Source organism: Macaca fascicularis, chromosome 9, assembly GCF_037993035.2.
Source record: "Macaca fascicularis isolate 582-1 chromosome 9, T2T-MFA8v1.1".
Taxonomy (NCBI): Eukaryota; Metazoa; Chordata; class Mammalia; order Primates; family Cercopithecidae; genus Macaca; species Macaca fascicularis.
This window is the reverse complement of record NC_088383.1, coordinates 103,587,939-103,610,798: the sequence shown is the minus strand read 5'-3', so window position 1 is coordinate 103,610,798 and position 22,860 is coordinate 103,587,939. Positions and strand designations below refer to the sequence as shown.

The window sequence follows — 22,860 nt, the reverse complement described above, 5'->3', positions numbered from 1 at the left end:
GTGGGCGTGTGTCTATACATGGAATAGAGATGGAGATAAAAATTCTCATCTCACATACCAGAAAATCATTAAATATTGTCTAAAAATTGTTAAGTAAAAAATAGAAAGAAATAGTGGTTATTTAGAAATGTAAATATAAATTTCAGAAGAAGCTGCTAGCATGCTCAAAGTGGCCACAATTGGGAAGTGGAGAAATGAAGACAGTACCAGTGCTAATTGCATCACTGCCCCCGCCCCACCACCGCACACACAAATATATTTACAAAATCATTACAATTTAACGTTATACCCCATATATTTTTTCGATAATACACATAATATTTGATTCCTGTTTTTCTGTTTGCAAGCACTGTAATTTCTTGACTTATTATGTTTTATTTTTAAAATATTTATTACTTAAATTTGTATTAGTTGTCATATATGCTAATTTATAGAAATGTACTTGTGCACTGTAATGACTAGTTTGTAGGAGAACGGTATGTGTCTATATTACAGTAATCCTTTTTATATGGCTGGTTGTACTTCTGCACATGTAACTCATGTTTGTAATATTGCTGGGATTTTTACATCATGTTTAATGTGACCATGAATTGCTATGACAAATGTTCCATATATCTCCATTTCCATCAGTTCTTTCTTGTGTCTTGTCAGCTAAAGTCCAGGAAGAAATTGATCATGTAATTGGCAGACACAGGAGCCCCTGCATGCAGGATAGGAGCCACATGCCTTACACAGATGCTGTAGTACATGAGATCCAGAGATACATTGACCTTGTCCCCACTGGTGTGCCCCACGCAGTGACCACTGATATTAAGTTCAGAAACTACCTCATCCCTAAGGTAAGCTTGTTTCTCTCACACTATATTTCTGTGCTTCTGAAATTTCCAAAGTGCTAGTTTAGCTCCAATCCTCTAACAACAGAAGATGAGAGAAGTGCAAAACTCATACATGTGGCAGCTTGATGGACTTTCTGCTATTTTGTTTGGGGCTATAAAGATTTATAAAGCTAGGTCTCCTTAATAGGCTACTCTTAGGTGTTTATACTTTCAAATAGTTGTTGAAAATATCAGTGTGTCAATTTCCCAAAACACTCTTCTGAGAGTTTTATCAAAGTGACATTCATTGTGTAGTTCAATATGGAAAGACTTAACATGTTCATGCATTAAATATTTTAATTCATGAATATGGTTATGCTCCCAACTTATTGAGCTTTATTCTATTTTCTCAGTAATGTTTTCTTTTCAGTGCAGTGGCTTACAACTCTTTTATTAGGTTTTTCCTAGATAATTAATATTTTGTTGTTATAAAATTTTAATGCTTTTTTATTTCTTTGTAATTGGTATATGTAATTGTGTTCAATTATATTATTTTGATGACCTTATATCTAACAACTTTCCTAAATTTACCGATCATTGCTAATAATTTATCTGTAGATATACTTGGAAATTCCATGTACATTATTTTGCTATCTGGGTTAATATGTATTTTATTTCTTATTTTCCAATGATTTTTGTCTTCAATTTGTCTTTATTGCATTACTGCACTGGCTAGGATTTCCAGGATAGCATTGAATAGAATTGGTGATAGAGGACATCCTTATTTCATTTCTAATCTGCTGGGGGGTAGACTATAAGAATATTAATATTTCACTACTGAGAATGATGCTTTAAGTATTTTAGTAGATATTCTTTATCAGAAATCTTTAAGATTCTAGTGGATATTCTTTATCAGATTAGGGAAGTTTTTCCTCTTCTCTTATTTTTATATAAATTTTTGTCATGAATGTGTGTGCAATTTTATCAAATTGATTCTCTGCATCTATTTATATGATTGTATATACTGGCCTCACATCCCTCACTAAATATACAAAGTATACACAAACAGCTGGATTTGCTCTGTTACTTACTGTTCAGGACTTCTGTATTTATATTCATAAGATATTTTGGTCTGCAATTTTTCTTCCTCAACATTTTCTTTTCAGAGTTTTGATAACAAGATAATGCTGGCTGCATAAAACTAGTTGAGAAATGGTCCCTAATGTGGGTCTGTTTTCATTGCTTTCTTTTCCTTCCACTTTTCTTCTTGTGACTGCTTAGTTGTGTCTTTCAAATGCCTAAAACCCTATGGCTCAGTACCAGATATTATATATGAAAAAATGCAGAATTTCGGAGAACGTTTATCTTTTTCCAGAATGGATTCATTCACCTCTCATAGGCAGTTATAATGACAACACCTCCTGTCCCAATTCAGAATTGAATATGACATGAACACAGTCAAAAATTGACTGTAGGTATGAGCTCACCGCTCTGAAGTTCTCCCGTCACTGGGGCCAATTGTCTTTGTAATCTGAGGCCAATTTTGGTCTTTGCAGCTTTACAATGCTGTCTATCATATGGTTTCTGTACTCATCCAGATGTTTTAGTTGCTATGCTAAAAACTACACTATTCCACCTATTATTCAATGAAAAATAATAAAAGTTATATTTTCATGAAGGAAAACAATGAGACTGATAAGGTTTCAATTACTAATGTTATCCTCCAGAGAAGACAGAATTGATAACTTATCAAGATGCGATGGGGCTTTCCCTAATTATCACTGATTTTTTACAAGGATTAGGACTTCAATCCACACTGTTTTTACCAAAGCACACAATCAGAAGAGGTTTTTCTTTCTCAATACAAGCGTTTATCTACACGTCAATACTGCAGTATGTATGCCCCAAAACAAAGATTTTTCTTATACATCATAATAGAGTATTCACGCTCAGCAGCTATTGTTCAAATAATAATACAGCCTAAATTTAAATTTTTTCAATTTTTCTAGAATATTTTTATGACTTTTTTCTTCTGCAGTTTACTATCCAGGCAAGGAACAAGCATATAATTCACTTATGTTGACCTTTTCACTTCCTATAACCAAGGAAAGTTCCTTTCCTTGTTTGTTTCTTTTTAATCAGTTGACCATTTGAGATCAGCAGTCATTTAAAATGTTCCTCAGGCTAGTTTTGTGTGACTGTTTTCTAGAGGCAGATTCCAGCTACAATTTTGGCAAGAAAACTACATAGGTGCTGAATCCCACTGAATATCCCACTGAATCACATTGATGAGGTGGGAGCATAAAATGTCACATATGTCATTATCGGTCACGCTAAGTTCCTCATATAATATGGTGGTATCCTCCAGATCTTACCATTGTAGGGGTTCTGCTTTTTATACACAACTAGTAAAAATCTATGGGAGTACATTAAGACTTTGTGAAACTCCTGCTTCCAGAATCACACACCCAATGGTTCTAGCTTTAATTGATGATCCTTACCTGACCTGATGATCCTGACTTGAATTGTAGCAAAGTGATAATCTTTCTAATTTCATCATCTTTTCAGTGTTTTAAGCTAAAATTAATCTGTAGCATGGCAATAATAAGCACTCAATAGTTTTTACTGGTTATTGCACTTGTGGTTATCATTCCAGATGACATCATGTTAAAATAGATTACATGTTTATTTACAAAAGTTCTATGAACAGATACTTTGGACATTTCAAGTGTCAACAGAGACTTCCATTTTAAACCATAATCTACATAATCTAAATACAAGATGTGTGAAATTTGAAGTGATGGGGACAGACAAGGGCATCAAAACTTGATGATCTGGAGAACACATTCAGAGGGTTACACACAAGTATCCAAGATGTAAGACTTCAAATGTGATTGGAAAGTTCTTTAGCAAGCTTCCACTACTGGCCTTTAGCTCATCCATGTAAATTACTGTGGCTTGCTGGACCTAAGTTCCCCCACCTATAAATCAATGATATGGGGCTATGTGATGTCCACTACTTCTTCTCACTTCTGGACTTCTTTATAAATCAGATTATCTGTTTTTTTACTTCCAGGGCACAATCATAATGACATTACTCACTTCTGTGCTGCACGATGACAAAGAATTCCCTAATCCAAAGATCTTTGACCCTGGCCACTTTCTGGATGAGACTGGCAACTTTAAGAAAAGTGACTACTTCATGCCTTTCTCAGCAGGTAATAGAATCTTGTTTCCATTTGCATTTGAAGGAAAGAGAGAACTTTTTGGAATCAGTTGGAATTTACATGGCACCTCGTCTGGGGCTGGTAGAATTGCTATTTGTCCGTGATCAAGAGCACCACTCTCAATACCCATGTGCTCCACCCTCACAATATACCCTCATTGTTGGGCCAGATAGTGGGGCTTCCAGGAGTTAACCCTATTGTTCCCAACTGAGAAAACTAACATCTAGGTTGACTGAACTCTGCCACTAGATACATCACTAAGGCACCCAAGAGCTCCTCCTGGAAAGTAAAATTCACCTGATCTGTCCTTACCTGCCTTGGTGAATGTATCTGAGTCCACAACTGCATTGAGTGTCTTCTACAGGGTGTCTGTCACCTCCCAGGCTGAGCTCCAAGGGCACAACTTTCAATGAGAACAGAGGCTCACTCCTGAGTTAGGGAAGAAGAGTAAACAGGTCATTGTAATTTAGTCAGACCGGGACAGTGAGAGAGGAATGCACAGGCCCCTGGGTAGGGGCTAGAGGGGGAATCTGCATGCTTCCTGCTCTCTCATACAACACAGTGAGGCATAAAATGGAGAAAGAAACTCAGAGGATGTTTGATGTGCTTCAAAGAAGGTGATAAAATTTAAGGGAAGGCTGGGCATTTTGAGGGAGATAATGAATGACAGAGCAGGACATTTGCTTTAGATCAAGGATGCCAGAACCTTTTCCAAAAAATTATGGGGTTCCAGAAACATTGGCAAGGGAGGAGGTTACTTTGCAGTGATTCCATAGCACCCTGTCTTCCTCCAATCATGATCATATATCCTGGATACTTGTTTTTCACACCTGTGCTTTGTGTGCTAAGTCTCTGGCCATGGAATCTCCTTCCTTCACTCTTTGATCTTTTATGTCTGCTTTATATTTGGCACTGTAGATACCAAGATGACAAAGACAGAGACCTTCCTTCAATAATTCACATTTTAGCACAATAGATAAATAAATACAGAATTATGATTCCTGGTGATCCATGCTTTAGTGAAAACATGAGTATGATGTTGAAGAAAATGAGAGAGCATAGGATTTTATTACTTGAGGGAATTGTAAAGAGTGTGAAGATGAAATGAAATTGAACCTATGTCCTGAATGTAGCCTAATAAAGATGTATCTTAGCCAAAACGAACAACAGGATATGAAACTTGAAACTTCTTGGTATGTTTAAGATTGATGAAAAGTGTGTATGACTAGAGTTGAGAACAGATTATGTGAAAAGTGGAAGGAAAGATCATGGAATATCAGGCTTGGAACAGGAAACAAGAATGTGCACGTATTTCTCTAATGACAGATGGAAACTCAAAATGGCAACAGAGTTGTTTTAATGTGGAAATAAATAATGAAGCGACTATTACGGCACTGATAATCAATGAATATTTGCTGAATGAAGGGTTCCTATTGAGATTAGATGTTAGATAGCAAATGTGTCTCTTTTTGTACATTTGTTTGTCCTACCATCCATTAATCCAGCCATCATTTCATCCATCCATCCATTCATCCACATGTTCATTCATCTACCCAATCATTAATCAATTCTTTACTGCATATTCTGTTTGTGCAAGTCACAAACATACTGTCACAGTCACAGTTTAACACAAAGAGTAACTACTTTCTCTCTTTGTTATCTTCAGGAAAACGAATTTGTGCAGGAGAGGGACTTGCCCGCATGGAGCTATTTTTATTTCTAACCACAATTTTACAGAACTTTAACCTGAAATCTGTTGCTGATTTAAAGAACCTCAATACTACTTCAGCTACTAGAGGGATTATTTCTCTGCCACCCTCGTACCAGATCTGCTTCATTCCTGTCTGAAGAATGCTAGCCCATCTGGCTGCCGATCTGCTATCACCTGAAACTCTTTTTTATCAATGACATTCCCACTATTATGTCTTCTCTGACCTCTCATCACATCTTCCCATGCACTCAATATCCCGTGAGCATCCAACCTCCATTAAGGACAGTTGTTCAGGTCGCTGCACAAATATATCTGTAATTATTCATACTCGTAACACTTGTATTGACTGTCACATATGCTAATACTTTTCTGATGCTGACTTTTTAATATGTTATCACTGTAAAACACGGAAAAGTGATTAATGAATGATAATTTAGATCCATTTCTTTTGTGAATGTGCTAAATAAAAAGTGTTATTAATTGCTGGTTCAGTTCTCAGACTTTCCCTCTTTTGTGCATAATGCAAGAAATAAAAGAAAAGAGAGTGCCAGGAGGCCAGGCTTGTCCTCATAATAATAAACAGAGAGAGAGAGTGACAAAGGAGAAGAGGGGGAGGAAGGTCTCTGGATGTTTGCCATCTAGAGTTACTGAAAGTTTGGCTTTATAACAGGAAAAGTCTGTCCAAGAGAAGAAATAACCTTCAGGGAAATATTGAGAGAATCAGTTCAGTTGTGTATTATTTGCAGATAAAATGAGGCTAATTACTTCAGGGCCACAGAATCAATTTACGGTGCATTTATGTTAAGTGTAAAACAAGAAATAGAAATTAGAAAAATAATGTAATCTGTTGAGACTTTCCAAGGATTTTCTTCTTGTTTGGAGAGAGAAGAATAAACCCCAGAACATATGATTAGCAATATGATTAGTATATATTCATACTTGACTCCAAGTTGAAAACATAAAGCGAAAAAAAATTCAAATTTTTATTTAGTGTTCACAATGATACCAAAACAGAGGCATGAATTTAGACACTTAATCTCCATTTCTTCACTGACCCACTCATCTTTAACCCCATAGGCGAAAAAATTGAGCAGGGACATGAGGGCACTCAAGCACAAAGCCTCTGTAAACAGTCAGAACCACTACAGCAGGTTCAGTGGTCCTCTTATCGGAATAAGGTTACTGAAATCTGTCTCTTGTACAACGAAAGCTGTAGCTATGGCTTGTGGAACAGTGGGTAGAGGTGGGCATCTGGTGGAGGCCAGTGCTTGTATAGTTGCTAGAGAAAAATTAAAATCTTGAGCCAGTTGGAACACAGTTTATTCTTTAAGTGTGGGGGTGAATGACCTAACTCTTGCCTGCCATGACCTTAGGTCCTATTTATAAGTTGATATCTTATTGCCACAAAGAGTCCACCCCATCAGTCTCATGGTCTCTATTTTAACACTAATGTTGATGAGTTGTTTTGTGTCAACCACAAAAGGGAGGGGGTCTAAAGAGACATGTCTGATCTCCCATCCTCTCATGGCCGGGAATACAGTTTTTAAGGTTTTTGCTGGAGTTCCGTTGTCCAAACAGGCTTGAGATTTATTTTTAGTTTACAATAATTACAAAATTTCAAAGAATATACCCACAGAATACATCTAAGTTACATAGTTGAGAAGAACATAGTTACAATGGAGAAGACAGCCACACACTATCTGAACCTAGTAATCAAATGACCTCATTCTAATGAAACACATTGAAATTGTCTATCACTCCAAAATGAAAAGTATCCTCTGTGATATTCCTGGCAGAGATTCATCTGCTCAATTTAATCATTAAAAACATTAGACAGGCCTAAATTGAGGGACATTTTATAAATATTCAGCCTATACTCTCAAAGAGTGGCAATGTCTTAGAAATCAAGTAATGACTAAAGAACTGCTCCACACTGAAGTTGATGAAAGAGATGTGACACCTAGTTGTGGCATGCGATTCTGGGTTCTGAACTAAATTATGAGAAGGACAAAAAGCATATATTTTGGGACTTTTGGTAAAACACCAACAGGAACAAGAATTAGAAAGTTCCAATGCATTCACATTGATTTTCTGATCCTGATGGTTTTACTATAGTTATATAAGAGAAGCACATTGTTTTGAGTAAATACATACGAAAACTATCTGGAATCAGGTCAGTATTTACTTTCAAAAGGTTCCATGTAAAACAATTATTTGTAAGAACAAGCACCGCTCAACTACATGGAAACTGAACAACCTGCTCCTGAATGACTACTGGGTACATAACGAAATGAAGGCAGAAATAAAGATGTTCTTTGAAAACAATGAGAACAAAGATACAACATACCAGAATCTCTGGGACACATTTAAAGCAGTGTGTAGAGGGAAATTTATAGCACTAAATGCCCACAAGAGAAAGCAGGAAAGATCTAAAATTGACACTCTAACATCACAATTAAAAGAACTAGAGAAGCAAGAGCAAACACATTCGAAAGCTAGCAGAAGGCAAGAAATAACTAAGATAGAGCAGAACTGAAGGAGATAGAGACACAAAAAACCCTCCAAAAAATCAATGAATCCAGAAGTTGGTTTTTTGAAAAGATCAACAAAATTGACAGACCGCTAGCATGACTAATAAAGAAGAAAAGAGAGAAGAATCAAATAGACGCAATAAAAAATGATAAAGGGGATATCACCACCGACCCCACAGAAATACAAACTACCATCAGAGAATACTATAAACACCTCTATGCAAATAAACGAGAAAATCTAGAAGAAATGGATAATTTCCTGGACACTTACACTCTTCCAAGACTAAACCAGGAAGAAGTTGAATCCCTGAATAGACCAATAGCAGGCTCTGAAATTGAGGCAGTAATTAATAGCCTACCAACCAAAAAAAGTCCAGGACCAGATGGATTCACAGCTGAATTGTACCAGAGGTAAAAGGAGGAGTTGGTACCATTCCTTCTGAAACTATTCCAATCAATAGAAAAAGAGGGAAACCTTCCTAACTCATTTTATGAAGCCAACATCATCCTGATACCAAAGCCTGGCAGAGACACAACAAAAAAAGAGAATTTTAGACCAATATCCCTGATGAACATCGATGCAAAAATCCTCAATAAAATACTGGCAAACCGGATTCAGCAGCACATCAAAAAGCTTATCCACCATGATCAAGTGGGCTTCATCCCTGGGATGCAAGGCTGGTTCAACATTCGCAAATCAATAAACATAATCCAGCATATAAACAGAACCAAAGACAAGAACCACATGATTATCTCAATTGATGCAGAAAAGGCTTTTGACAAAATTCAACAGCCCTTCATGCTAAAAACGCTCAATAAATTCGGTATTGATGGAACGTATCTCAAAATAATAAGAGCTATTTATGACAAACCCACAGCCAATATCATACTGAATGGGCAAAAACTGGAAAAATTCCCTTTGAAAACTGGCACAAGACAGGGATGCCCTCTCTCACCACTCCTATTCAACATAGTGTTGGAAGTTCTGGCTAGGGCAATCAGGCAAGAGAAAGAAATCAAGGGTATTCAGTTAGGAAAAGAAGAAGTCAAATTGTCCCTGTTTGCAGATGACATGATTGTATATTTAGAAAACCACACTGTCTCAGCCCAAAATCTCCTTAAGCTGATAAGCAACTTCAGCAAAGTCTCTGGATACAAAATTAATGTGCAAAAATCACAAGCATTCTTATACACCAGTAACAGACAAACAGAGAGCCAAATCATGAGTGAACTCCCATTCACAATCGCTTAAAAGAGAATAAAATATCTAGGAATCCAACTCACAAGGGATGTAAAGGACCTCTTCAAGGAGAACTACAAACTACTGCTCAGTGAAATAAAAGAGGACACAAACAAATGGAAGAACATACCATGCTCATGGAAAGGAAGAATCAATATCGTGAAAATGGCCATACTGCCCAAGGTAATTTATAGATTCAATGCCTTCCCCATCAAGCTACCAATGAGTTTCTTCACAGAATTGGAAAAAACTGCTTTAAAGTTCATATGGAACCAAAAAAGAGCCCGCATCTCCAAGACAATCCTAAGTCAAAAGAACAAAGCTGGAGGCATCACGCTACCTGACTTCAAACTATACTACAAGGCTACAGTAACCAAAACAGCATGATACTGGTACCAAAACAGAGATATAGACCAATGGAACAGAACAGAGTCCTCAGAAATAATACCACACATCTACAGCCATCTGATCTTTGACAAACCTGAGAGAAACAAGAAATGGGGAAAGGATTCCCTATTTAATAAATGGTGCTGGGAAAATTGGCTAGCCATAAGTAGAAAGCTGAAACTGGATCCTTTCCTTACTCCTTATACAAAAAATTAATTCAAGATGGATTAGAGACTTAAACGTTAGACCTAATACCATAAAAATCCTAGAAGAAAACCTAGGTAGTACCATTCAGGACATAGGCATGGGCAAAGACTTCATGTCTAAAACACCAAAAGCAACAGCAGCAAAAGCCAAAATTGACAAATGGGATCTCATTAAACTAAAGAGCTTCTGCACAGCAAAAGAAACTACCATCAGAGTGAACAGGCAACCTACAGAATGGGAGAAAATTTTTGCAATCTACTCATCTGACAAAGGGCTAATATCCAGAACCTACAAAGAACTCAAGCAAATTTACAAGAAAAAAACAAACAACCCCATCAAAAAGTGGGCAAAGGATATGAACAGACATTTCTCAAAAGAAGACATTCATACAGCCAACAGACACATGAAAAAATGCTCATCATCACTGGCCATTAGAGAAATGCAAATCAAAACCACAATGAGATACCATCTCACACCAGTTAGAATGGCAATCATTAAAAAGTCAGGAAACAATAGGTGCTGGAGAGGATGTGGAGAAATAGGAACACTTTTACACTGTTGGTGGGATTGTAAACTAGTTCAACCATTATGGAAAACAGTATGGCGATTCCTCAAAGATCTAGAACTAGATGTACCATATGACCCAGCCATCCCATTACTGGGTATATACGCAAAGGATTATAAATCATGCTGCTATAAAGACACATGCACACGCATGTTTATTGTGGCACTATTCACAATATCAAAGACTTGGAATCGACCCAAATGTCCATCAGTGACAGACTGGATTAAGAAAATGTGGCACATATACACCATGGCATACTATGCAGCCATAAAAAAGGATGAGTTTGTGTCCTTTGTAGGGACATGGATGCAACTGGAAACCATCATTCTTAGCAAGCTATCACAGGAACAGAAAACCAAACACCGCATGTTCTCACTCATAGGTGGGAACTGAACAATGAGATCACTTGGACTCAGGAAGGGGAACATCACACACCGGGGCCTATCATGGGAAGAGGGGAAGGGGGAAGGGGGAGGGGAGAAGGGGAGGGGGGAGGGGGGAGGGATTGCATTGGGAGTTATACCTGATGTAAATGACGAGTTGATGGGTGCAGCACAGCAACATGGCACAAGTATACATATGTAACAAACCTGCACGTTATGCACATGTACCCTAGAACTTAAAGTATAATAATAAAAAATAAATAAATAAATAAATAAATAAGAATTTAAAAAAAAAAAAAAGAAAATGTGGCACATATACCCCATGGAATACTATGCAGCCATAAAAAAGGATGAGTTTGTGTCCTTTGTAGGGACATGGATGCAGCTGGAAACCATCATTCTTAGCAAACTATCACAGGAACAGAAATCCAAACACCGCATGTTCTCACTCATAGGTGGGAACTGAACAATGAGATCACTTGGACTCGGGAAGGGGGACATCACACAGCGGGGCCTATCATGGGGAGGGGGGAGGGGGGAGGGATTGCATTGGGAGTTATACCTGACGTAAATGACGAGTTGATGGGTGCTGACGAGTTGATGGGTGCAGCACACCAACATGGCACAAGTATACATATGTAACAAACCTGCACATTATGCACATGTACCCTAGAACTTAAAGATAATAATAATAATAAATAAATAAATAAATAAATAAATAAAATACATTTTCATTTCCCAATGAAGGTTTAAAAGGTATAATGTGTAATTTCCATTTGATCTTCCCATTAATGTAATACCCATTTCCACTTTCTCCTCTATTATCTCTCTGAATCTTTCGCCTATGTTTCTATCACCTTAGAGGATTTGCTGGCATATTACTTGATAGGAAAATAGCAAGTTTTAATACAAGATGTGTGATATAAGCCCAATATTGTAAACATTTAGCCCTATATGTATGTTTGCATAAGATATATATCTATATAAATGTATATATTATATATACATATATACATGTATATATTATATATACCTATATACATGTATATATTATATATACCTATATACATGTATATATTATATATACTTGTATATAATGTATATATTACATGTACATATATAAATGTATATATATTATATATACACACACATAATGTACACATCCATATATAGATGTACATGTACACCTGTACCCACATATTATCTTTAAAATGTATTCCAAAGTGTAAGTAGCTTCTTCTGGGAGATGACCTGTGAGAAGCATTACGAATTATGTTACTTCTTCTTACATTCCAAATAGAAGACAGGAGAGTGGTGAATATAATTTAACATAAGATACTTAACTGTCTATGCTTTGGAGATGACCTGAGGCTAATTATATTAGGACCATAGCATAAAATTATCATCCCACTTAGGTTAAAAGTTAAATAATATAGGAGAAGCTGAGAAAGATTAAATCCTGGTAATTCTTCTTAGAAATTTTGTCCAGCCAAGCGTGGTGGCTCACACCCGTAATCCCAGCACTTTGGGAGGCCGGGGTGGGTGGATCACTTGAGGTTAGGAGTTCAACACTAGTCTGGCCAACATGGTGAAACCCTGTCTCTACTAAAAATATCAAAAATTAGCCTGGTGTGGTGGTGGGCATCTGTAATCCCAGCTACTTGGAAGGCTGAAGCAGGAGAATCACTTGAACCCTGGAGGTGGAGATTGCAGTGAGCCAAGATCATGCCATTACACTCCAGCCTGGGCAACAAAAGCAAGACTCCATCTCAAAAGAAAAAAAAAAGAAAAAGAAAAGAAATTTTGTTCATGTTTGAAGACAGAAGCATGACAGGACACATGAGAAGCAATATGAAAGCATATATTTATACTTCATTACATCAATATAAGTTGGAAACATGAAGTAATAAAAGTAATCTGATTCTTCAGAGATAAAGTAATGACACTTTAAAGTAACACCAGGCCAGGTGCAGTGGCTCACATCTGTAATCCCAGCACTTTGGGAGGCTGAGGCGGGCAGATCACGAGGTCAGGAGATCGAGACCATCCTAGCTAACACGGTGAAAACCCGTCTGTACTAAAAATACAAAAAATTAGCCAGGCATGGTGGCATGCACCTGTAATCCCAGCTACTCAGGAGGCTGAGGCAGGAGAATCACTTGAACCTGGGAGGCAGAGGTTGCAGAGAGCCGAGATCCCACCACTGTACTCCAGCCTAGGTGACAGAGCAAGACTTTGTCTCAAAAAAAAAAAAAAAAAAAAAAAAAAAGGAACATCAATGTGGATATAAGAATTCTAACATTTAATGTCCATTCCTCCCTTTGGCTGATCCTCTTAATATTTCCCTACAGGTTGAAGCTGCTCCTGAACAGTTTCTCACTTTCAAATCCAATCCTCAAATAACTCTCACACTCAGCAAAAATAGCTTCCCTACCCTCTTCCCCTTTGTCCTTTCTGTCCTTATCGTTTTGAGAACCAGCAGGGCCTCCTGGAACTCTATTTTTCTTTAACTTCTGACCTGCATTATGCATAAAAGAAGGAAGGTCTAATAAACTGACTGAGCAAATAATAATACTTTTTATTTAGAACATGCAAAGAAGAAATGCCTTTGAATTATGATACACAAATCATCTTTCTCTATTTAATAATAACATATTAATAACAACATTAGATAAGTATCAGCATTAGGTGACAGTCAATGCAACCGTTACAGAGTATGGAGAATAGCAGATATATTTGCACTGTGAAGCATAGGAAACTCTCCTTAACGGAGGCTGAATGTTCACTAGATCTTGAGGGAAGGGAAAATGTGAGATGACAGGCCAGAAAAGGCATCACATATAGTGAAATGTGGATAACGCCCCAGAGGAAAGAGAGCTGCAGGGACAGTACAGCAGCAACCAGACCATCTGCTCTTCTTCAAACAGGAATGAAGCACAGCTGGTAGAAGGGTGGCACAGAGGCAAACCCATTGACAACTGGAGTGGTGTCAAGGTCCTTTGGGTCAACCAGAGATTTCAGGTTAAAGTTCTGTAAAACGGAGGTCAAGAATAAAAACAGCTCCATGCGGGCCAGGGCTTCTCCCACACAAATCCGTTTTCCTGAAAATAGCAAACACAGAGAGCAGTTACTCCTCATGTATAACTGTGACAGTGACAAACACTGTCTCTGTAACTGGCACAAACAGAATATGCAATAACTGTTCAGTGAATTGTAAGAGGGATGAGGAGATAGATGGGTGGATGGGTGCATGCATGAATGAATGGATGGATGGGTGGATAGATAAATGGATGAATGGATGGATGGATAGGCAACTGAAAAATGAATGGACATACTGACTCTTCACCTAATATCAGATCTTAACAGCCACCCTATATTGAACAAATATTTATTGAGTACCAGCTACATGCCAAGCACTTTATTAAAATCTTTCTACAGACTTTAAATGCCTTCGTCAATCTTTCTTTAGAAACATACATTCCTTGTCAAGTGGATTTAACTGAGCAGGGCTTAGAGGAGGAAGCTAACATACTGTATTTCCCTTTGTATTTCTGGCTCAACATGCAGTCAAATATTTTTTTTTCCCCTAGGTACTTTCAGGAGCACATGTCTAAACATGCCACCTTCTCACTTTAAAACTTTAAATGGCTTCCCTGTCTGTCCTATAGGATAAGGTCCCAATGGATTGACCTGGACCTCACATTCTGTTTCCAGTCTGATGATCCATATCACTCCTTGCACTCTTCAAATTCGATACTGTCAACTCTAGGCATAGCCACTCGTCATCAGTCTCCAGCACACCACAAGGTTTCAAGTTTTACAGCATGCTGCTCCTTTTGATCAAGATGAACTTTTCTGTTACTGCAGTCAGGACATAGGTCACATTTTATCTCCTTTTTTACCCTCTTTCTCATCTTCTTGAGCAAGAAAAATGTTGCTTTCTCTTGGTTTCCTCAACATTATATTTATGCTTCCATTGAAAAATGTGCTATGGTCTGAATATGCCGCCCCCAAATTCATATGTTGACAAATAATACCCAATGCAACATTACTAAAGAGATGGCTCCTTTTAGGAAGTGAATAAGTCAGGAGGGATCTGTCCTTGCTAAACTAATAACATCAAGAGATACAAGGGAGCCATTTCACCCTTTTTGCCTTTTTTGCCCTTCTGTCATATAAGGATACAGAGGGTGCATTATCTATAAGGAATAGGCCCTCCCTAGACACTGAACTTGCTGACACCTCAATTTTGGAACTCCCAGCCTTAAGAACTGTGAGAAATATATTTCCATTATTCATCAATTGCCTAGTCCTGGATATTTTGTCATGGCCAAAGAAACAGGTAGCATGGGTCACCTAGAATAATAATTACTGATTTATTTATTTATTAGAATGTGATATGGTTAGGCTCTGGGTCCTTACCCAAACCTCATGTCAAATTGTAATTCCCAATGTTGGGGGAGATACCTGGTGAGAGGTGATAGAATCATGGGGGATAATTTCCCCCTTGCTGTTCTCATGATAGTGAGTTCTCATAAGATCTGGTTGTTTAAAGGTATGTAGCCTTTCCTCTTTGCTCTCTCTCTCCTGCTCTGCCATGGAAAGATGTGTTTGCTTCCACTCTGCCTCCCACCATGATTGCAAGTTTCCTGAGGTCTCCCAGCCATGCTTCCTGTACAGCCTGTGGAACTGTGAGTCAATTAAAACTCTTTTCTTCATTAATTACCCGGTCTCAGGTAGTTCTTTATAGCAATGTAAGAATGGACTAATACATGTGCCAAATGTGAATGCTTGAAGGAAGATTTCTTTTCTTGTTGTCTTGGTATCTACAGTGCCAGATATAAAGCAGATATCAAAGGCCACAGAATGAAGAAAGGAGATTCTACCACCAGACGCTCAGCACACACATTTCAGGTGTGGAGATCCAACATCCAAGATACATGGCCATGACTAGGGGAAGAGCGTGGTGCTCTGCATCACTGCAGAGTATCCTGCTACATTCCCAATGTCCCTCTCCTCCCATTGACAGTTATTTGGCAAAGGTTCTAATATCCATTATTTAGAGCTAATGTCCTGCTTCTGTGGCTCATTATCTCCTTTAACAGCCCTGCATTCTCTTCCTTTCATCCTCTCTGCCTCCTTTGAGATAGCTCAAATGTCTTTACTGCTATTAAAATGTTACTTATGCCTCACTTTGGGGTATAAGAGAACAAGAAGCAGACAGCTTTTCCATCTACCTCTCAAACTCCAACAGCCTGTTCTTTCCTATATCACAGCCTCAGTCCTATTGAACTACAATGATCTGTTTACTCTGCTTTCAAAACTCAGAAGCGAGCCTTTTAAGACCCTCTTCAGTGTTTGAGGATAATTTTATCCTACAGGCCCAGCCTAGGGGGTGAGGGACACCATGTGGAAAACACTCAGTGAAGTTTTGGAGTGAGATAACTTCCTCATGGCTAGTGAGGAAAATGTAATTAGTTTTATCTTCTAGGAGGAGTTCTTGGGTACCTCAGTGGTGTATCTAGAGGCAGAATTCAACCAACCTATACTTCAACTTTCTCAATTTGGAAGAATTGGATTAACTCCCCAAAGCCCACTAATCTGGCTCAATAATTAGGATATATCATGAGCAGGGAGCACACAGACATTCAGAACAGTGCTCTTGATCGTGTACAAAGAGTAATTGTACCACTGCAGAGGAGGCACATGTAAGTTCCAACTGATCAAAAAAGTTATCTTATACCCTGAGACACAAATGGAAATACATTTATATTACCTGCTGAGAAAGGCATGAAGTAGTTACTTTTCTTAAAATTGCCACCTTCGTCCAGAAAGTGACGAGGGTCAAACATCTCTGGGTTGGGAAATTCTTTGTTGTCATGTAGCACAGAAGTCAGGGAAATTAATATGGTTGTGCCCTATAAACAAGAGACATAGATGAACTGAGCTGTAAAGAAGTCATGAAGGTTGAAGAAACAGTGGTAATCACATAGTTGAATCTTTTGATGTGCAGATGAGGAAACACCATTCCAAAGAAGAGCAGTACCATTTCCAGATGGATAGACCAAGTAATAAGAGGCATTAGCTTAAGACCAGTGACAATAATCTTGCTAAAGTGCCCTGCAATCACATTTGAAGTCCTCAGTACTTGGATACTTGGGTGCAACCTTCTGAATCTGTCCTCCTTTTCATCAAGCTTGGACACTAGTGGCTGTCCACACTTGCTGCTCTATTCCATCACTTTGGTTTTCACCAACCTTATGTGTAGAGTATGACTTAAAGTTGAAGTATCTTTTGACATGGGAAATGGCCACAGTATCTGTTCACAGGGCATTTGTGAATAAACACATGATTGAGTTTCAAATGACGTCTTCTGGGATGATAACTAGTATAGTCACAAGTATAAAACTATTGAGTTCTTGTCATTGCCATGCAGTTTGTTTGTCTTCATTTAAAGATATGGGAGAGATATTCATTACAGATTAATCCTAGCTTAAAAATACAGAAGGAACAATGAAATTAGAAAAATCACCTATTTGTAACCATTCAGGTCAAAATCATCAGGTCAGGTGAGGATCATTAATGAAAGATAAAACTATTGGATGTGTGACTTGGGAAGCAGGGTGTTCAGTTTTAAAGTACCATGCCATAGATTTTCATCATTCACACATGAAAATCAGAACCCCATCAATGAAGAGATCTGGCAGATTCCGACTTATTTGGTGAGAATCTTAGCATAACCAATAATGACATATGTGACATTATGTGCCCCTGCCTCACCACTGTGATTCAGTGGGATATTCAAAGTACTATGTAGTTTTCCTGCCAAAGTCATAACTGGAATATAATATCTAGAAAAGAATCATACAAAATGAGCCCCAGGAAAATTTAAATGACTAACAGTCTCAACTCTTCACAGAGGTCAACATGTCGAAAGGAAACAGAGGAAATGGACTCTTCTTGATTACGGGAGATGAAAATAACAGGATACCGAAATTATGTGCCTGTTTCTTGACTGGAGAATGAATTGCAAGAAAAAAAGCGATTAACATATTCTTTAAAAATTGGAAAATTTTAAATATAAGCTGTGTAGTTAATAATATTATTGTATTAATAACTCCACATTATGAATGCTATTATTGTCATGTAGGAGAAAACCATTGTTATTGTGCTATACGTACTGAAGTACTGAAGCATAAATAGATGGATGGACAGATATCAAAGTAGATAAATACACATACTGCCATATGTACATATACATATGTGTGTGTAATGTTACTGATTTTAAAATATTTTATAATAAAAAGGTGAAGAAAAATTCTACCCCCTAAATTTTCATATCAATAGTCTATGATTTGGTTTTTCAAAAATATTCCCTTGAATATTTATAAACAAGTACTATATTAAAATGTTATTAAGAACCAAAGCAGATTTATTTCAACAAATGTTACTTGAATAACTAGAAATTTATAGACATTGAAGCATGACCATTATTACTTCATATTACAAATAAAAATTCATTTGAAATATGTCGTTGATCTAAATATAAGAGCTCAAGCAAAAATATTCCAGGAAGGTTAAAAGCCAGTCTTTGGAATCTTGTGCTGACAAATATTCTTTAATAGGACACAAAAGCACAAATCAATCACACATATTTGCAGAAAATTCTACTGGACAGGAATGTCTTATATTAGGCATCAATAAAAAATACTCCCTGCACGAGTCCATCCTGCCACCTGTTTTTGTATGGTATGTGAGCTAAAAGTATTCACATTGAACAAATGCAAATAAGAAATAATATTTTTGAAACACATTTTATAGGAAATTTACATTTGTTTCTATAAAAATTGGAACATATCAATCCTCATTCATTTGCAGATTGTTTATGACTGCTTTCATGCTACAATAAGAGATGTCAAGTATTGCAACAGAAACCACATGGCCGGAAAATCTAAAATATTTACTATCTGGCCCATTACAGAAACAGTTTGCCAACTCCTGTCTCAGACTATTATCTCCAGCTAGATAAATGGATCCAGCCTGTAGCAGAAAAACACATGTATCTGATATGTAAAGAGGGTAGAATTGGCCACACAGTGCTGCATTTTTCTGTACTGGGCTATTCCATGAAGAAGGGATTCAATGGGTGATTCCCTTGGGCTCTGGCTTCTCAGGGCTCAAAAGACACCAGGCACAGCATGAGCTGCCCTGCAGGGGGATGAATGAAGAAGCTCATCAGATGTAGTATTCCCTTCCAGCTGTTCACCAAAGATGATGCAGTGAACTGGGGAGACTGGCAGCTCCTAGCTGATTCTTCAGTATATTTCTCATTTAGTTAGTTATAGGAGGAGAAGTAAGTTTCATTACTATTACCCTCAGACCCTAATTTTGAGAAACAAAAGTCTTCTCCTGGTTACCTCCTGTGTTTGTGATAACAGAGTGCATTGAAGTCTTATCTCTTGTACTAAATCAGTGACCACTAGGGTAAGCCCCATAATCTCTCAGTAAATTATCAATCCTGTCTTCTTCAAAAGATGACATTAGTAATTGCAACCTTACCAATATCATTCCTTTTTCCTCTTGAAAATACAACTTTCAGTTATATTATTTTTTATTTTACTAATCATATGTATTGGTTTTAAATGGAAAAAGTAGGTTTGAGATGGCAACTGGAGTGTCTGGATAAATACAGAAACCATGTGATAGAAGGCATTGTAAAGCTGCCAAGACAAAAATTGGTCTCAAGGTTCCAGAGGTAGGAGAACCTCAAGAGCTAAGCTAACACTGACACTCAATTTTCGACTGGGTTCACATTATGTCCAATTCTGAATCATGACAACAGGTGTTATGTCATTATGACTGCCTATGGGAGAGGAATGAATCTTTCTTTGAAGAATATAAACCTCTGAAATTCTGCAGTTTCTTATATATAGCATCTGGTATTTAACCAAAAGTTATCAGGCATTTCAAAGATACAACTAAGTGATCACAAGAAGAAAAGTGGGGAGAGGGAACGGCAATAAAATCAGACTCGCATTAGGAAACTTTTCTTGCCTAGTTTTATAAGGCTGGCATAATCTTAATATCAAAAATCCTGAAAATTCTAAGAAAAAAAATTACAAACCAAATCTCTTGTGAATGTAAACACTGAAGCCCTAAACAATATGAAGAAGGTCAATTCATCTCTATGTGCATACTTATTTCTATTTATTGAGGAATGTAAGCCCAATACATATAATCTGATGTTGTGTGGATATTTGTCCCCTCCAAATCTCATGTTGAAATGTGATTCCCAATGTTGGAGGTGGAGTCTGGTGGGAGGTATTTAGGACATGAGGGTGAATTCTTCTTGAGTGGCTTAAAGCTCTTCTCATGATAATAAGTGAGTTCATATTCTGTTAGTTCATACACGAGCTGGTTGTTTAAAGTCACTTCCACTCCTTTTTCTCTTACTCCCTCTCTTGCCATGTGACATGCTTGCTTCCCCTTCACCTTCTTCCATGATTGAAAGCTACCTGAAGTCCTCACTAGGAGCAGATGCCTGCCCCCATTATGCCTTTTGCACAGCCTGCAAAACCATGAGCCAAAATAAAACTCTTTTATTTACAAATTACCCAGTCAAAGACAGTCAAACATATTCCTTTATAGCAATGGAAACAGACTAACACACAATTATAGAAATAGATGCAGAGAATTGATTTGATAAGATTTTACACACAATTATGACATATATCTATGACAGCAAACTTCTCTAATCTGATCAAAAATATCTACCAAAATCTACTTCAAGCATCATTCTCAATACTGAAATGGAAAACTTCCACTGCTTCCTGCAGATGAGAAATGAGAAACAAGGATCCCCACTGTCACCAATTCTATTCAACACTCTCCTAGAAATTCTAGCCAATGCAATAATTAATGCAATAAAGAGACATTAAGCCCATGAGAAATGGAAAATAAGTAATAAAACAGTATTAACCCAGATACAATATAATTATACAGAAATTACAATGAATCCAGAAATAAATTATGAACAGCGATTAGTAAATTTAGCAAAGTTGACAGATTAACATCATCAGAATGACAAAAACTAATTATGTTCCACAACAAAAATATTAATTATCTAGGGAAAACCAAAGACTTGAAAACCATGACAACAAATCACAAATTTCCTGGGAAAATAAAAGAAATCCCAAATAAATTGGAAGCATAATTATATTCAGGAATGGAAAGACGCAACATGTCAAGATTCAGTTCTTTCCAAACTGATCTATAAATTTAATGTCACCCTGACAGAAATTCCAGCCCAATGTTTTGGGAAATTGACAAACAAATGCCTTTAAAATTTATCTGGAAATATAAGCACCTGAGAGTAGCCAAACCAATCTTGAAGAAAGATAATAAATCTGGAAAACACACATTGCCAGACACTAGGACCTGTTACAAAACTTTGTAGCCCCAAACTGGAAACAACAGAAAGTCCCATTAAACTGCCATACATATGAGTTACGCACTTCTCTCACCCAGTGATGGTAGAGGATAAGAATGATACTATGAATTTGGGGGCTTCAAAAACATGGAGTTGCAGTGTAGGAGAAGCAAACTTACCTTGGGGATGAGGTAGTTTCTGAATTTAACATCACAGGTCACTGCATGGGGCAGGTTGGTGGGGAGAAGGTCAATGTATCTCTGGATCTCGTGCACCACAGCATCTGTGTAGGGCATGTGGCTCCTGTCCTGCATGCAGGGGCTCCGATTTCTGCCAATCACACGTTCAATCTCTTCCTGGACTTTAGCTGATAAGACACAAGTAAAAACTGATGGAAAAGGAGAAAAATGGCACATTTGTTGCAGCAATTCAGGGGTACATGAATCATGATGAAGGTATCCAAACATCATTAGAAATTTAAATTATAGTGCTGGAAGTATATGCAAATGTAAAGAGAGGACTGTTACAGATGCACAAATGTGTAACTACCATAAACTAGGCATTAAGAAAAATCTGTACACATATAAGCATAGAAAATTATCTTCAATAAAGGAAGACAGGAAGGATTGAAAAAAGGAAGAGAAGTCCACAAAACAACCAGAAAACAAATAACAAAAGGGCAAGGGTAAGTCCTTACTTATCAATAATAACACTGAATGTAAATGGGCTAAAATCTCCAATCAAAAGACATACTGACTGGATGGATAAACAAGACCCATTAATCTGTTGCCTAAAAGAAACACACTTCACTTATAAAGACACACATAGGTTGAAAATAAAGAAATGGAATGAGACAGTACATGCCAATAGAAAAGAAAAAAAGAGCAGGAGTTATTATATTTAAAACAGAAAAAGTAGATTTCAAAACAAAAACTATAAGAAGAGACAAAGAAGATCACTATTGGTGATAAAGTAGTCAGATTGGCAAGAAGATGGAAAAATTTTAAATATATATGCAACCAACAATGGAGCACCCAGATATATAAAAGAAATATAATTAGAACTAGAGAGAGATACTCCCCAGTACAATAATAGCTGGAGACTTCAACATCCCACTTTCAGCATTGGACAGGTCATCTAGATAGAAAATCAACAAGGAAACATTCAACTTTATGTGCACTATAGACCAAATGGATCTAATAGATATTTGCAGAATATTTTATCCAACTGCTACAGAATACACATCCTTTTCCACAGCACATGGATTGTTATCAACAATTGACCATATGTTAGGTCACAAAACAAGTCTTAAAATATACAAAGAAACTGAAATAATATCAAGCATCTTCTCTGACCACAGTGTAA

General features: G+C 37.2%; 2 protein-coding genes across 5 annotated transcripts in view; one reads left to right on the top strand and one right to left on the bottom strand.

Moving 5' to 3' along the window:
• The window catches only part of LOC102116849 (cytochrome P450 2C20-like), a 43,821-nt gene extending 24,888 nt beyond the window's left edge, over positions 1 to 18,933 (top strand). For 3 of the 4 annotated variants that reach the window (XM_074002239.1, XM_015456408.4, XM_074002240.1), the window contains 3 exons: positions 652 to 839; positions 3,892 to 4,033; positions 5,709 to 6,237. In XM_074002239.1, coding sequence (XP_073858340.1) covers positions 652 to 839; positions 3,892 to 4,033; positions 5,709 to 5,890 — 512 coding nt within the window. In that variant the 3' untranslated portion in view covers positions 5,891 to 6,237. Of the gene's footprint in view, positions 1 to 651; positions 840 to 3,891; positions 4,034 to 5,708; positions 6,238 to 17,985 lie in introns of those variants that run through there. The other variant, XM_045361226.3, reaches the window with a different exon arrangement.
• Positions 13,627 to 22,860, bottom strand: part of CYP2C19 (cytochrome P450 family 2 subfamily C member 19) — a 55,909-nt gene continuing 46,675 nt past the window's right edge. The window contains exons 7-9 of the mRNA XM_045361224.3: positions 21,675 to 21,862; positions 16,843 to 16,984; positions 13,627 to 14,167 (exon numbers count right to left, since the gene is read on the bottom strand). Of these exons, the coding sequence (XP_045217159.2) occupies positions 13,986 to 14,167; positions 16,843 to 16,984; positions 21,675 to 21,862 (512 nt within the window). The 3' untranslated portion in view covers positions 13,627 to 13,985. The remainder of the gene's footprint in view (positions 14,168 to 16,842; positions 16,985 to 21,674; positions 21,863 to 22,860) is intronic.